General features: G+C 43.3%; 1 protein-coding gene across 2 annotated transcripts in view; it reads right to left on the bottom strand.

Annotated features, from left to right (window-relative positions):
* Positions 1-276: 276 nt before the first annotated feature.
* VGLL4 (vestigial like family member 4) overlaps positions 277-17,659 on the bottom strand; it is a 105,600-nt gene continuing 88,217 nt past the window's right edge. For both annotated transcript variants that reach the window (XM_063164408.1, XM_063164407.1), the window contains 3 exons: positions 12,493-12,715; positions 7,000-7,114; positions 277-3,118 (listed from right to left, as the gene is read on the bottom strand). In XM_063164408.1, coding sequence (XP_063020478.1) covers positions 2,856-3,118; positions 7,000-7,114; positions 12,493-12,715 — 601 coding nt within the window. In that variant the 3' untranslated portion in view covers positions 277-2,855. The remainder of the gene's footprint in view (positions 3,119-6,999; positions 7,115-12,492; positions 12,716-17,659) is intronic.

Here is a 17,659-nt window from a genome sequence, read left to right as displayed (position 1 = left end):
TGGATGTCAAGATTTGAAATTCAGCTGCTTTCACCAGAGAGAGATTCCCTGAAGAAGTTGAGGGACAAACAAAATGCCACAAAATTGGTGTTTTCAGGAACAGAAATGCAGCAGCAGGGTTTTTATTGCTGTAAAGGATTTCCTTGGGGTTATTATGGTCCTAAAAAAGGTAGGGATGCTTGGAAGGAAGACAAGACATGGCCAGAGGTTTGCTTCTGCCTCACACACACCAATTCCTGTCTCAGCAGGCAATACAGAGGCTTAGGAACACACCTGTGATTTAAGAGCACTTTATTGTTCTTTAAGGCTACTTTTAAGTACAAAAAAAAAAGATGGCCTGCCAAACCTTTTTTTTTTTTTTTTTCCAGGTGAAACAAGGCCACAAAAGAATGGTATATTACAGATTTACAAACACAGAGAGAATCTTTCAAACTGACCTGTAGATAACCTGGCTCTGTGAAGAAGATGATGGTGAGTTCAGTTTAGTGTCCTTCCACCTCCCCCCAACCCTTTGGCTTTCGTGCCATTGTTGTGCCCAGTGTTTGCTTTACTGGACATAGCACATTAAACTTTATTGCCCTCAAATCCATTTACCTATCTCAGATAAGTAAATGTAACCTTGTAAAACAGCTATTATTGAAAATATTAGCTTTAAAAAAACATTATCTTGTGTTTACAAAGAAATAGAGGAGTCACATTTTCCACAGAGTCCATCTACAGTATTAGTATTGACTGTTATACTGCTCAGTAGCCTGTAGCAATAACAAACGAGTGGCTATTAATGCTAATGCAGTGTCCTCATAGAATAACTGTGTTCCTGCACTTTTTACTGTATTACAGACAAATCTACAACAAAAAAAAAAAAAAAAGATCAACTTTTTTCTCCAAACAAATGAACAAAAAAGAAAAAAAAAAAAAAAAGAATGATTACAATAAAGGAAAAGGGAAAAATTAAATAGCTACATATCATTAACAAATTAATTGTTCCTCAAAAAATACCTACAAATTTCTCTGTACATTCTTTACGCACAGCGTAACGATGGTCTTAAAGTTACCTATATAAAAAAGTGTTCTTTTAACAATCTTCCTACAGAGAGTAGGGTACTGAATGCCAAAGCAAGGAAGCATTGACTACCCAGTAAGATGGTAGTGAAATGTGTAAAATTGGGGGGCTTAGGTGTTGGGTTGGGGTTTTTTTGTGTTTTTTTTTTTTCATTTTTTTACAGAAAATTGAGCAGCCACCTTCTCACCAAGAGTAAGAGCCAATCTCCCGATCTCCTTCTACCCCGCACCTTTTCCAAATTAAATAGCTTAACTTTAAAAAAAAACAATAAAACAAACCAAAAAAAAAAGCATAAAATAAAAGCCACAATGGACCCAATACTGTAACATAGTCCATAATACATCACGTGGAGTTCATCTTCCAACCAGTTCTCACTTCCTACACTGAGCCCATCCTTTCAGGGAGCCCAGCATAAAAACCAAGCCCTGGCTGCAACTGTCCTGGGAAGATGGAATGTACTGGGGAGAGTAGTTACACTTAACAAGAAGAAAGAGAAGCTCTTAGCACTAGCACAGCTGTGGTTTTATGCCTGCCTCTACTGCCTAATTTCTAGTTAGTAGCTATTAATATAGCAAATGATAATAAATGCAGTAATACCTGTATAAAACCTACTGGAGGAATGTATGCTGCGACTCGGCATAGGCTGACGGATAGGCTTCAAAAAAAAAACAAAAACCAACCAAAATGAAAGAAACAAAGGGAAAGATCATCTTTCACAAACTGTAACAATCTGTTGTCCAGCCAGGATGTGTAAGGGTAGCAGTTCCTGGGGGTTGGGAAGCAGATCCCTGTGAAGCAGCAGTGCTGCACGAGGCCTGTCCTGAGCTGCCCTCGGTGCTGCTGCCACTAAAGTGAATAGCAAATACAAATATCATAGAGTACAACTGTACCAGCAGTAAGTATATCTAGGGTTGTTACTGACAAAAATAAACTAATTCTGAAGAGAAGCTAATAAGTATTATGATTCTTACTGTCTATACATTAATAGATACCAGCTATTTTTCATAAAACATGCATCGTTAAGCACTATGGAACCCTCCAACCTCAGCTCTATTCTAACAAACTGCAGTGTTTAGGAAAAAATGCCCGTGTTCTGTAAATTATGCAGTCCAGTTGCAAGCACTAAGCACCTGAAATCTAAAGAGAGAAAGACCTATAACCTGTATGAGACTTCCCCTTCCAAAGCTGTTTTGCTCTAAGAAAAAAATCAAACTGATAGAAATGTCATCCTTAAACCCTTTTTTCAGCAGTTTGCCCTCAAAATATTTAGCCTCTTCCAGAAAGTTGCTGTGCAACTTCAGTCCTCCTCCAATAGTGCAAATCATACATGACAGTTCTTTTCAAGTATATACATACAAAATTACTTCACAGAGGGAAAAAAAAAAAAAAAAAAAAAAGCAATGTAAGCCAACCAGACAAATTCTAGTCTTGAGAAAAGCTAAGAAAAGCAAAAAAAGCACTTGGGTCAACCAACTAAGTGTAATGGCTTTTGTGGATTAGCGTGCATTGTTTTTTTAAGGGGCAGCAGATTTGCATCAGAGGTTTCTTTGGTAATTGAGGCAGGAAGAAAAGGATGCTACATCGTATGAATCTTTATGAAATAGTTCCTGCTATCATCTTTAACGGCACCCTTTTACAAAAAAAAAAAAAAAAAAAAAAACAAAACAAAAAACCAACGAAGCGAGTACACAAAACCGTGTGCTGCACACTGACCTCCCCTCCCCAGCACTAGTGAAGCACTTGTTCCGAGCTCAGTCAAAGCGCGCGGCCGCCGGCGGGAAGGGCTCTGTCCTCAGGAGGCCACGGAGGGCGAGTGGCTGTGGCTCACCATGTGTGAGGAGGGCGACGCCCGGCCCCGCCGCGCCTCGGGGCTGCCGCCCACGGCGTCCTTGGCAGCCTTGATCTGCAGCCACGTGTCCCCCAGCGCTTTGGCAAAGTGATCATCCACCGAGCCCGTGATGGACACCGAGTTCGCCACCGGCTCCGGCTCCTTGTAGTTCTTGCCCAGGCTCCTGCGGAAGTGCTCCTCCACCACCGGGTCGCACGCAGCGGTGGCTGTGGGGACAGCAGCACACGGGGGCGCTTCAGACTCCGCGCTGCGCCCACAATCTGCGTTTCCAGCCTGCTTTGTCTCACACATCTTGGAATGGCCTTAAAGCTCAACCCTCAACTACCCCCAACCACACCACCTAGGGTTCCAGGCTGCTCCAAGCCCATCCAACCCGGCCTTGGGCACTGCCAGGGATCCAGGGGCAGCCACAGCTGCCAGGGCCTGCCCACCCTCAGGAACAATTCCTTCCCAATATCCCACCCAACCCTGCCCACCCTCAGGAACAATTCCTTCTCAATATCCCACCCAACCCTGCCCACCCTCAGGAACAATTCCTTCCCAATATCCCACCCAACCCTGCCCACCCTCAGGAACAATTCCTTCCCAATATCCCACCCAACCCTGCCCACCCTCAGGAAGAATTCCTTCCCCATATCCCACCCAACCCTCCCCTCAGGGCCTGCCCACCCCTTCAGGAACAATTCCCTCCCAATATCCCATCCATCCCCGTCCACCCTCCCAGGAACAATTCCTTCCCAATATCCCATCCAATCCTGCCCACCTTCCCAGGAACAATTCCCTCCCCATATCCCATCCATCCCTGCTCACCCTCCCAGGAACAATTCCCTCCCAATATCCCATCCATCCCTGCCCACCCTCCCAGGAACAATTCCTTCCCAATATCCCATCCAATCCTGCCCACCCTCCCAGGAACAATTCCTTCCCAATATCCCATCCAATCCTGCCCACCTTCCCAGGAACAATTCCCTCCCAATATCCCATCCATCCCTGCTCACCCTCCCAGGAACTATTCCTTCCCCCATATCCCATCCAAACCTGCCCTCTGGGTTGGATGGAATATTGGAAGGAAAAACCAAACCAATATTGGTTTTTTAATTGATATTGGTTGGAAAAACCAACCCAACTCCTCAGCCCCCCAGTTTTACACATTTCACCCTCCCAGGAACAATTCCCTCCCAATATCCCATCCATCCCTGCCCTCTGGGCCATAGGAAGCCATGCCCCTTCTCCCAGCACCCCAGGTCCTTGTCCCCAGTCCTTCCTCAGCTCTCCTGGAGCCTTTTCAGGATCTGGAAGGGCTCTGAGCTCTCCCCAGGGCCTTCTCCTCTCCAGGCTGTCTGCAGAGCACAGGGGCTCCAACCCCCAAGCATCTCCCCTGTAGCCTGATGCCCTGTCACTACAAGTCCCCATCACTAAGATGACCTTCCTCACACCCTTACAGACCTAGGAGTGGGCAATGAGGTGGGAAGGAAAGAGTCAAAATGAAAAAAAAAAACAATTAAATTAAATACTTTTATGTTTCTGTGAGCATTTATATGCAATTGTATTTCTCCCTCAGGCAACTAACAGCTCCAGTTCTATGGAAACCTTCTCCCAAAACAATCACACAGAATTTATATTTAGGCTTAAATGGAGTTAATGATGTAAAGAGTTGTTTAAAATCAGCTCCCAAGCCTGCTGATGGCAGTCAGGTGTGAGGAGAGCCCACCCTAAACTGCAGCATGCCAAAAGTGGGCTCAGGCTTTCATCTCACTCCACACACTTGTGCTGGGAGCAGTCAGGGCTAAATGAATCAGGAGCACTGCAGTAAGTGCTCTAAGACTGTTACAAAAGCCTGAAAAGGCAGGTTTTGACCAAAAACTGTAGTAATTCCTCAGACTAAATAGCAGAGCACTGCAATTTTGCAGTTCAGAATCACTATTTGTGTGTCTTAATAAGAGCTGTCTTTCCAAAAATACACGGAACTGTTAGGATCCATGGCACAGCCTTGCTGCTTGATTGATCCTAAAATAAACCCAAGTGTCATGCACAGACACATCTTCACCTGACAGGAACAGATCTTTTCTGGAAACATCCAGCCCTGTTCCCATGCCCACTGGAGCTGCTATCCTGGGACCAGTAGCACCAGTTTGTGAGATTTTAACATCTGAGATCCTCAACGATTGATTTCTCCAAGAGTCTAAGGGGCTCCTTCAGCTCCCAGTTCTAGTTATCAACAGAATACTGATCTTTATAAAAATAAAAAAATTACTATTTATAAAACATACTAATAATTATGCTGCTGTGGGCTTTAGGTTTCTGCCTCCATCATGCTGGTTTTGTTCCATGCACACATCCTGCCCTGCAAGTTAAAGCTCTGCCCAGCAGCTAAAGGACTTGCAGGGGAAGGGCTGAGCTGCCCTGTGCCCTGTGTGCAGTGAGAGGGAGCAGAACAGCCCAGCTCTCCCAGCCAGTGCTGCCTGAGCAGATTTCATCCAGGCACAAAGCTAAAGCTCCCTGCTTGGGTTGCTGTAGCAACTGCCCTCCAAAGGTTTTTGTGTTCTCCATGCAGAGCAGGGTGCAGGGCCCAGGCTTTGGGAGGGTGTTTGTGGCTGCAGGAAAGATTTCTGTGAGTGCAGCTGAATCACAAAAGTCTCCTGGCCATTGAGAGAGCAGGGAAACTACAGCTCCTAAAAAAGCAGCGTGGGGGGATCTGCTGGCCCTGGCTGCTGTTTGTCAGCTGGATTAAAATAAACATAATGACTAATTTGTCTGTGTGGGGTGCTTGGTTTTTGTTTTGTTTTTAAATAAGCTTTTCCATGCAAGAAGAAAGAACACCTCTCCCTCCCTAGTTCTGCAGCAGTACCTGCAGCTATGGCACAGGAGCAGACAAAGGGGTGACCATCATTTCACCTCCTTTTCTCCCTGTCAGTGTGGGCACAGTGGGCACCACTCTGCTCTGCTGGGACCCCAGTGAGGGCAGGCTGGAGGGTGGCACTGCCGTGGGGTGCAGGGCAAGGTGTGCTGGGGGTGTGTGTTCTATTGCCAGCTCTTGGAGATGGGACAGTTCTGTTCATTGGGCAGTTCTCTTTATCTCTCCCACAAACCCATCCTCCTTCCAGGAGATATTTTCTGTTAATGGGCCAGCGAGTGTCCCTGCAGGGCTGATAAAATTCCACCATCCCATGGGGAGAAGCTCCGCCCAGGGGAGGAGCCGAGCATTCCAAACCAGATGGAATCAGAGATTAGGAACACCTCAGCAGCCTTTGCCCCCTGCACTGCCAGAGGAGCAGCTTTCTGCTGCCCTGCATGGCCAGAGGGAGCCCAGGCCCATCTGCAGCAGCCCTGGAGCTGCAGAGGAAAACTCCCCCCTTGTGCAGGATCCCTGCTGCAGCAGAGCCACAGCTGGCACTGCAGGAGGGCTGAGCCCCCTGGGATGGGGCTGGGACACCCCCTGACACACAGAGTCAGTTCCTATTCTGACTCTGGCTCTGACTCTGGCACTGCTGGTTTGTATCACTGCATTTTACTTTAATTTCCCAAGTCAAGAACTGTTACTCCTACTCCCATGTCTCTGCCTGAGAGCCCCTTAATTTCAAAACTAGAATAATTTGGAGGAATTGATCCTAAAACAAACCCAAGTGTCATGCACAGACACCTCTTCACCTGACAGGAACAGATCTTTTCTGGAAACATCCAGCCCTGTTCCCGTGCCCACTGGAGCAGCTCTCCTGAGACCTTCAGTGTTAAAGTTCCCCCTTGTGCAGGATCCCTGGAGCAGCAGAACCACAGATCCCTGCTCCACCAAAGCCACAGCTGGCACTGCAGGAGGGCTGAGCCCCCATGGGATGGGGCTGGGACACCTCCCTGACCCACAGAGTCCGTTCCTATTCTGACTCTGGCACTGCTGGTTTGTATCACTGCATTTTATTTTAATTTCCCTACTCAATAACTCTTACTCCTACTCCCACATCTCTGCATGAGAGCCCCTTAATTCCAAAACTGTGATAATTCAGAGGGAAGGGGTTGACATTTCCCATTTCAGGGGAGGCTCCTGCCCCCCTCAGCAGCCCCCTGTCCTGTGCAAGCCCAGGCAGGCACTTACAGCTGGAGGGTCTCCTGTAGGCAGCCCCGGCGCAGGCGCTGTGGGCGATGGGGCAGTGGGACAGGTTGCAGTTGCGGTTGTTGGCAGAGGCACAGGTGATCACAGAGGGACGGTTCTGGGGGGACACAAGCACAGGGGCACACTCAGCGCAGCAATTCAACCCTCTGCATGTTAACCACCAAATTCTGTTTGTTGTATTCTGCTGTTTCTTGGATTAAAAGTGAAAATCCACATCGCGTTTCCACAGCGGTTCTTATGTACGTGAACAGAAAATGGGCAGTGTGAAGGTAAATCTTAAAAATAACTGTTGCAATCTCACAGCAATTAAAACCATAAACTATACAATTCATATTAAACCTCTAAATATTCAGCTGTTTCTTTAATTAAAAATGAAAATCCACATCGCATTTCCACAACGGTTCTTATGTATGTGAACAGAAAATGGGCAGTGTAAAAGTGAATCTTAAAAATAATTTTACACTGATTGTGGCAACTTCACAGCAATTAAACCCATAAACTATCCAATTCATATTAACCCCTAAATATTCTGCTGTTTCTTGGATTAAAAATAAAAATCTACATCACATTTCCACAGTGGTTCTTATGTACATGAACAGAAAAAGGAGAAAGGAAAAGTGAGAAAGTAAAACTTAAAAATAATTTTACACTGATTGTTGCAACTTCACAGCAATTAAACCCATAAACTATCCAATTCATATTGAACCCATAAATCATCAAATCCATATTAAATCCCTAAATATTCAGCTGTTTCTTTGATTAAAAATAAAAATCTACATCACATTTCCACAAGTTCTTATGTATGTGAACAGAAAATGGGCAGTGTGAAAGAAAGTCTTAAAATAATTTTACACTGATTGTTGCAACTTCACAGCAAATAAACCCATAAACTATCCAATTCATATTAAACCTCTAAATATTCAGCTATTTCTTTAATTAAAAATTAAAATCCACATCGCATTTCCACAACGGTTCTTATGTAATGAACAGAAAAATGGGCAGTGTAAAAGCAAATCTTAAAAATAATTTTACACTGATTGTTGCAACTTCACAGCAATTAAACCCATAAACTATCCAATTCATATTAACCCCTAAATATTCAGCTGTTTCTCTGATTAAAAATAAAAATCCACATCACATTTCCACAGTGGTTCTTATGTACATGAACAGAAAAAGGAGAAAGGAAAAGTGAGAAAGTAAAACTTAAAAATAATTTTACACTGATTGTTGTAACTTCACGGCAAATAAACCCATAAACTATCCAATTCATATTGAACCCATAAATCATCAAATTCATATTAAATCCCTAAATATTCAGCTGTTTCTTTGATTAAAAATGAAAATCCACATCACATTTCCACAATGGTTCTTATGTACGTGAACAAAAAAAGGGCAGTGTAAAAGTGAATCTTAAAAATAATTTTACACTGATTGTTGCAACTTCACAGCAATTAAACCCACAAACTATCCAATTCATATTAAGCCCCTAAATATCCAGCTGTTTCTTTGATTAAAAATTAAAAATAAAAGTCCATTTTTAAAAATCCATTGCATTTCCATTGAGGTTCCTGTTATTTCAGTGAACAGAAAAATGGAAGCGTGAAAGCCAAACTCTGCAGTGATTTTACAGTGATTGTGTCAGCCTCCCTGAGCTCCATATCAACACATGAACTGCTGGTTTCATTCTGTGGCCACACATACAAGGGGTTTGCAGATTTTCCAGGTTTTTGTTGTCTGGGTGTTATAATTTTTATTCAGAAGTTGAGTTTTCCCAGCCCTACCTCTATTCCACAGTGCATCCTAATCCCATGGCATGTACAATAAGTATGAAGAACTCTGAGCCTGTCTGGACCACAAATCCTTTCTTGTTGGAACTCACCTGCCTTTCCAGCAGGTGAATTAATTAATACTTAATACTTAATTAACTTCACTGTCATTCTCAGCACATGCAAATTCCCCAAAATGTCTATTCACAGCTGCATGATATTAGAACTCCTCCATCTGTACTTTAGGTGTAACATAAAATTCTTTTTTCAGAGTTGTTTACTATGGACATTTACACAAAGCCCTGGGAAAAGAAATGTCCCAGTTTCTCCAGGTGGCTGAAGGGAAATAAAACAGCTATTGGAATAAATTCTATATATTTGATGATGCAAGGAGTCCATTATACTCAATGCAAATTAAGTAGTAAGTTCAAAAGATTAACAGAACTGATGGAATTTAATTCCTTGAAAATTTTACCCACAAAAAAATCACCTACTCCCATAAAAAGTCAGTGAGAAAGGAAGAAATTTCCCTTCTTTGGTGGTACTTTAGGCAGAGTAAGAGCAAGGCCAGTAAAATAAAAGAGCTGAGCTTTCCAGGGAAGTTTAACATCATTTTTGCCAGGCCAAAACAGCAATGAGGTTTTTTACCTCTTACTGCATTGGCAGCAAAGTAGAAAAAAGTAAATAAAGAAAAACAGAAGAATAATTTGATTTTTCTGAAAACAGTTCACATGTGGGAGTAATTATTTTCTGTAGGGGTGAGGATTTTGTGCCTCTCAGAAGTGGTTTTTGAGAAAGGCATGAATTTAATTCTCTTCAGAAGAGTATTTTGGACATGCAGGAGGTGGGGAGCAGAGAGACAGGTAATAATATCAGAAATGCACATGCCAACACCTTGAGAACCCAATAAGGGTTCCTTAACCTCTGCTATGGTTCTGTGTGCATAGAATATAGAAACTTTTATAAAAATATTGAGATAAACTCAGAATTCAGTAATAATCACTAACTATATCAGCTGAATAACATGTCCTGCTGCAAATAAGGTATTCTTCTCCTACCTGTTTTATTAGAAATGAAATCTCATTCAACATGTTAAGGTTAAAAAAATCCCCAAAAAAAGGAATTATCAAACTAGGATTTATTTTTCTCAGTACACTTTTTATTTTGTATGATTCCTACTCTGTGCTCTTAGCAAGGCCTTGCCCCAACATCCTGTTTTCCCAAAAAAATGATTGTAATCTGGTTCAAAATAGAGCAGAGAGGGATCAGGGAAGGCAGAGCTTGGGTACAGGAGCCAGTTTAACTTCTCAGTGCTGCAGCTCATCACAGCTCAATTCTCTGCTTTGTCTCTCCACTTGCAGGAGGGATAAAAGTGAGTCTGGCACATGAGGAAACTGCTCCTGCCTACAGAAATGGCTCAGCTTTGCACTGCTGCAGCAAAACAAATGCCACGTGCAAGATGGCAAAGCAAAAATAACCAGCAAAAAATCCTGAACAACCACTCCAGCACATGGAAATCAGCATAAAATAATCAAAAAGAATGACTTGGCTTTAGGAAAAGGGAATGAGTGGTACAACACTGCTCTGAGCAACACAGCAAATGCTTCTGGCTGGTAAAACCACTAAAATCCCCCAGAGTCAAATTCTCCCTTTGGTGTTGTGCCCCTTGCTGAGGGTGGGGAGAGCTGGGACAGGGCCACAGGAGGGGCTCAGGGGACGTCCCCAGGCACTGCTGGGGGTGCTGGGCCTCCCTGAACCAATCACACTCTGAATTCCCAGTGAAAACACAGCTATTCCCACATAAAAACTCAGGCATTCCCAAAAACAATTGGTTCATTCTTAAATACAAACTCATGCATTCCCAAATATTCCCAAATAAAACTCAGACATTCCCAAATACAATTCCTGCATTCCCAAATACAATTTGTGCATTCCTAAATACAATTTGTGCATTCCCAGATACAACTCCTGCATTCCCAAATAAAACAACTGCATTCCCAAATACAACTCATACATTCCCAAATAAAACTCCTGCATTCCCAAATAAAATACATACATTCCTAAATACAACTCATGCACTCCCAAATAAAATTTGTGCATTCCCAAATACAAAGTCATGCATTCCCAAATAAAACTCATGGATTCCCAAATATTTCCAAATAAAACACATGCATTCCCAAATAAAAACTCACACATTCCCAAGTACAATGCATGCATTCCTAAATAAAACTCACACATTCCCAAATATTTCCAAATAAAATTCATGCATTCCCAAATACAACTCCTGGATTCCCAAATAAAATTCATGCATTCCCAAATAAAAACTCCTGCATTCTCAAATAAAAACTCATGCATTCCCAAATACTACTGCATTCCCAAATATTCCCAAATAAAACAGATGCATTTCCAAATAAAAACTCACACATCCCCAAATAAAATTAATGCATTCCCAAATAAAACCTATGCATTCCTAAATAAAAATCACACATTCCCAAATATTTCCAAATACAATTCATGCATTCCCAAATAAAATACATGCATTCCCAAATACAACTCTTGCATTCCCAAATAAAACCTACGCATTCCTAAATACAACACATGCAATCCAAATTAAAACTCACCCATTCCCAAATACAACTCCTGCCTTCCCAAATATTCCCAAATAAAACTCCTGCATTCTCAAATATTCCCAAATAAAACTGCATTCCCAAATACAACTCCTGCATTCCTAAATACAACTCCTGCATTCCCAAATAAAATTCATAGATTCCTAAATACAAAACATGCATTCCCAAATAAAAAAACACACATTCCCAAATAAAACTCCTGCATTCCCAAGTACAATTCCTGCATTCCCAAATAAAATTCATGCATTCCTAAATACAACACATGCATTCCCAAATAAAAGCACACACATTCCCAAATAAAACTCCTGCATTCCCAAGTACAATTCCTGCATTTCCAAATAAAACTCATGCATTCCTAAATACAACACATGCATTCCCAAATACACACTCATGCATGCCCAAATATTTCCAAATAAAACTCATGCATTCCCAAATACAATTCCTGCATTGCCAAACACAGCACATGCATTCCAAATAAAAGCTCACCCATTCCCAAATACAACCCATGCATTCCCAAATACAATTTCTGCATTCTCAAATAAAACCTATGGATTCCTAAATACAACTCCTGCATTCCCAAATATTCCCAAATAAAACCTATGCATTCCTAAATACAACTCCTGCATTCCCAAGTACAATTCCTGCATTTCCAAATAAAACTCATGCATTCCTAAATACAACACATGCATTCCCAAATACAAACTCATGCATTCCCAAATATTTCCAAATAAAACTCATGCATTCCCAAATACAATTCCTGCATTGTCAAACACAGCACATGCATTCCAAAGAAAAGCTCACCCATTCCCAAATACAACCCATGCATTCCCAAATACAATTTCTGCATTCTCAAATAAAACCTATGCATTCCTAAATACAACTCCTGCATTCCCAAATATTCCCAAATACAACTCCTGCATTCCCAAGCTCGGGAATGTCACAAGGAATACCATGATGACCCTGTGACATTCAGGGCGCGTTTTTAACCCCGTGCTGCCCGCGGAGCAGCCTCTCCTCGGGCTGTGGCTGTGCCCAGAGCCCTCCCCACGGCCCACGGACCGAGCCCGGCGCCAGCCCCGTACCTGCTGCCGCTCCACGCTGCTCAGGCTGGGGGAGATGCCCACCGTCCTGGCTGCATCCAGGCTGTTTTTGGTCAGTGCTAGGGGCTGCTCCACGCTCAGGCTGGGGATGGAGGTGTACATGTGGTTGGCGTGCAGGCTGACGGCGGGGGCGGCCGCCCGCTCGATGGGGCTGCGGCTCCGCTCGCGGTGCTCCTTGCGGTAATCCCCGTTGGCAGGCTTGCTTCTGCAGGGGGCAAACAGCGACAAGGGGTCGGTGTGCTTCCAGGCTGGCCCGAGACACCCCATTCCATCAGCTCTGGCAGGAGTGCACCTTGCCAGGGGAATCCCCCCACACCCCACACCTGCCAGGTTTGTCACAACTCGGTGCATCCCCCCGGCTGTCCAGAGTAGCCAAGGACGCTGCCAGGGGGCTCAGAGACCCTGGCTCAAATCCCCAAACCTGAGGATTTGACTTTGACCCCTGAAGCAAGTCGCCAACTTTGTATGAGGACCCGAAAGTCACACATGTTTGAATAGTATAACAATCCAATTATCACAGGGTGAAAATGTAGACTTTATTGGTATGGGGCTTGTGGGGACAAGATGGAGGAACTTGGGCGTGTCCAGCCTTTCTTCTTCTTGTTCTCCATTTTCTACAGCGCTGTTGGCACTTTGGGAATGGTGTAGAGTAGAAGTGCACTGTCTAACATAGGTGATAGGTATTGGGAATTAAGTGTAAATATGTTATATGGAGTTTGTAGTATAAAAGGACAATGGGGGTTGTGGGGACAAGATGGAGGAACCTGGGCGTGTCCAACCTTTCTTCTTCTTGTTCTCCATTTTCTGCAGTGCTGTTGGCACTTTGGGATTGGTGTAGAGTAGAAGTGCACTGTCTAACATAGGTGATAGGTATTGGGAATTAAGTGTAAATATGTTATAGGTACTTTGTAGTATAAAAGGATAACACAGAGTGCCTGTGGCTGCCCTGCTGAGCAGACCTCGGCTGGGCAGAAAGAAAATTTTATAGATAAGAATTAATAAACAACCTCAAGGCTGAAAAGTGAAGAGTCCAGACTCGTTCTTCAGCTGTGCAGGCTGAAACAGAGACATCCTGCACATCTCAGGGCAGGAATTAACAACAGCTACCCAAGACCAACCAGCATCTCTCTTCAGCCTAGGATTCCTTCAGATACTCATCCACATGCACCAAGAAACAACTGTTCCAAATGTCAGACTAATCCCACTCCATCTAACACTGCAATATTCCCTAAGCATTGTTGAAGCCCAAGAAAAGTTTATTTTACTGAAAAGACATGGCTGATATCAGCAAAAACGCAGGGAATCAAGGCAGGAAGCAACATTTTCAGAGCAGAAAATGAAAGAAGAGCAAATTACACTGCAGTTATCTCAGAATCTTTTATTTACAACTCCTCTATCAAAAGACTAATTTCCAGCTACTCCTGATAAATCCCTGTAGCTGTGCTCACATAATGAGCTCATCATTCACTGCAATGAAAAGAAAGCTGGGTTTGTATCTGTGGATGAGGGATTTCAGCTTCCACACTGCAACAGAATTGTCATTAAAGGCAAACCAGTGACTGAAGGGAAAAACATTTCTCTTATCAGCAGGTGAATGTGGGCATCCCCAGCAGCCTGGAGTCAGCTGCAAATTCCAGCTGCAAAAGCACCAGAGGAGACCCCTGGCTCCATGGAAAAAAAAAATAACAACCTGTCTTTGGATCATTCTTTAGTATCAGTGAAACACCCTCTGTGTCCTGTCTATAAGTGTGTGAAATTCAGGGGTGTTTTTCTCCTGTTTTTTAAAGACTATCATGGCAAATTAATATACAGGAAAATCTTTAAAAAGGCTCTGATGAAAGGCAGAGATAAGGAATCAATATTCAGTGCTGAAATAAGTTACAAGACCAGAAGCTACTGCTTATTTCAATGTCTGAGGAAGTCTCTCCACACACAAGGCTGAGATAAAAAAGTCCTGCCAATGGAGGGAAATGAGGAGCCCCTAAAACACCCACATGGGGTGTGGGGATGTCCCATGGTGATCCTGCCCAGCCCTAAATCCTTTAGCCCCACATCCCCTGGTCATGGACTCCAGGCTTTAAACTCTGTACTTTTTAAAGTACCTTTTCTTCACAGGCTCTTTTTGTTTCTTTTCAACCTAAAATCCAATGGCTTGGATGCCCTGGCCCTGACTCCTGAATGAGGAGAGAGACAAAGCCATTGCTCCCCTCTCATCATCTTGAACTCCCAAATTCATGTCTCCAACAAGATTTCATTCCAGTAAAGCTTGTTCAAATAAAACCTGTAGCCTTGTCATCTTTGTGTCCTCTGTCAGCAAGAGCTAAAATTCACCTCCTTCCTGGAGATGAGGATCCAGATCTCTGCTGGAATCAGGAACAGCAGTTTGGCTGAACTACTCACAATTCCTCTGTGCTGTTCCTCAGCTTGCTCCAGAGCCACTTGGCTGTACAGAAATCACTGCTCCTGCACAGAAATCACTGCTGCTGTACAGAAATCATTGCTCCTGCACAGAAATCACTGCTCCTGCACAGAAATCATTGCTGCTGTACAGAAATCATTGCTGCTGTACAGAAATCACTGCTCCTGCACAGAAATCATTGCTGCTCTACAGAAATCATTGCTCCTGCACAGAAATCATTGCTGCTGTACAGAAATCATTGCTGCTGCACAGAAATCATTGCTCCTGCACAGAAATCACTGCTCCTGCACAGAAATCATTCCTCCTGCACAGAAATCACTGCTCCTGCACAGAAATCACTGCTCCTGCACAGAAATCACTGCTGCTGCACAGAAATCACTGCTCCTGCACAGAAATCAGTGCTCCTGCACTGAAATCATGGCTCCTGCACAGAAATCAGTGCTCCTGCACAGAAATCAGTGCTCCTGCATCAAATCTCAGCTCATTTATCATGGCAGAAGTTGGGTTAACACGATGCCAGGCAACCAGTGCCTTGGGAAGCTCAGGACACAGGGACTCTGTGCCAAATTGCCCTGGCAGCCTGAGAGGGAAGAGCCAACAGCACAACAATACACTCTGTAACCCTTTGCATCCCCTTGCCCTTTTCACTAATTACAAATTAGCAGCTGCAGATTAGGAGAATCCACCGTAAAATGCAACCCTGGAGGTTTCCCAGCTGCTCCTGTGTGTTCTCCAAGCCCATTTTCCAGGCTGGATCTCAGCAGCAGCTCCCAATTGCCCAGGAATCAGTGTCCCAGCACTGTCCCAGTGAGTTCCAGCAGGAAAGTTTGGAATTGCAGCGCTCTGAGCTGATGACTGAGGCAAATGTGAGTTGGTGGCAGCACAAGGGGCTCTATATTTAACCTACAGCAGCTCCTCTTGGATTACAGCATGGAAACAGCTCCTGGATATGGGAATGATCCCACCCCAGCCCTGAGCACACAGGCAGAACCTCACACACAGCCTGGACAAAGCCTGGGAACCCCCAAAACCCCCTAAAATCACTGCTCAGCAAATGCTGCTTCTGGGTGCTGCAGTGCACAACCTCTGGCTGCAGCCAAATTCTCACCTCTCAACTGAATATTAGCTGGGCTTCTACAATTAAAATTACAATTTGCAAGCTGCAAAACCACCAAGAGCTCCAGGAGATTCTCACTGCCTCAAACAGAATCTGTACTCAGAATTCTTGTTTTGTTTTAGTAAGCACAGGCTGATTTTCAAAGCAAAACTTTTGTTTACTCTCTAATAAATGCTTATGAAAATAAATAAAACATGTACCTACACCAGTTGTTTGGGGTTTTATGAGTTAGAAGTCCCTTTTCAACAATTAGTGTTGCATTTACTGAGGGGTGGGGCTCTCAAGTGACCACTGATGAACAAACTTACTGAAATTCCCAAGCAAAATAAACTTTCCATTTTACACAACAACGCTTATTTCACTCATCCTCCCCTTAAATGAAGAGTCACAGCCCTAAATATTGTTGAATTGGCAATTTTTCTGCCAAAAAAAACACCAATCCAGCAACAACAACAACAACAAAAAAACCCCGAACAAAAACACAATCCAAACAAAAATTATAACACTGAAAAACACATCAAAAATTTTCCCTGAAAACTTTTGTAAGAAGAGACTAAAAAAATGGGCAATGGGATAAGTTTGTCTCCAGGACCAAGCCCAAACCTTCCCTAAAGACACCTAAAATGATTGAGTTATCTCAGCAATCTCAGCAGGCCACACCCCAGGCCTTTCTGCAGGCAAATAATTCTCTCTTCTTAAATTAGAACAACTCCTCTTCCGGGCAGGGAGCTGCTTATGATCCTCTCCCTAAAAACCCTCTCCTCACTTCATCCACCTTCACCTCATACATCTCTGGGAAAACTAAAAAACACCTGAAATTTCTCTTCCACATCAGATATTTCTTCTGGAAATGTACCAGCACTGTGTAGGACGGTGCCATGAAAGCTCTGTCCTTGTGAAAACACAGCAGCATTTGTGAGCCCCTCCTGTTCACACAGAAACAGCAAATCCTACAGATTTGGCAGATTATTTATATTTATTTATTATTTATACTCATCAATTCATGTTATGAAGTAATTTAGTTTAGAGCATCACTTACAAAATAATATTCTATTATTATTGGAAAAATTGTTGTTATTATCATGATGATTCTTGTTTTGCTATTAAATATTTTATCTGAAAGGGCAATCACAAGGTAAGTGTGTGAAGAAAATCATATTTCACTCAAGTCCACAAGCTCAAACATTCCCCACACTCTGGCCAAGTTCAGAGATGCATCTCTCAAATTAAACATAAGGACCCAAAATCACAAAGCAGGATTTCTGACCAAGCTCAAAAAAAGAACTTAAAAATATATACTACAAACAAACCCAGCTGTCCAAACAGCTCTGCCATCCCTGGACTCCAGTTTGTCTTAAACATCAGCATATTTTACCAACCCTGAGGCCATCAGCAGTGCATCACAGCTATCCCAGCTACTTCCAGCTTTATCTTAGAAAATTTATTTACACTCCCAAATTCCAGTGAATTTCTCCAATCCTTGCCTTAAACATCAGCCTATTTTACCAACCCTGATTCCATGAGCAGCGAGGGGATACCAGAGCAATTCCAGGGTTTAAAATCCAGTGAGCCCAGAGCAGACCCAAGCTCAGAGATCCATGCCCACCACCCCA

Source organism: Melospiza melodia, chromosome 10 (genome assembly GCF_035770615.1).
Source record: "Melospiza melodia melodia isolate bMelMel2 chromosome 10, bMelMel2.pri, whole genome shotgun sequence".
Classification (NCBI taxonomy): domain Eukaryota; kingdom Metazoa; phylum Chordata; class Aves; order Passeriformes; family Passerellidae; genus Melospiza; species Melospiza melodia.
The sequence above is the reverse complement of the archived record's forward strand: the minus strand, read 5'-3'. Positions and strand labels throughout refer to the sequence as shown.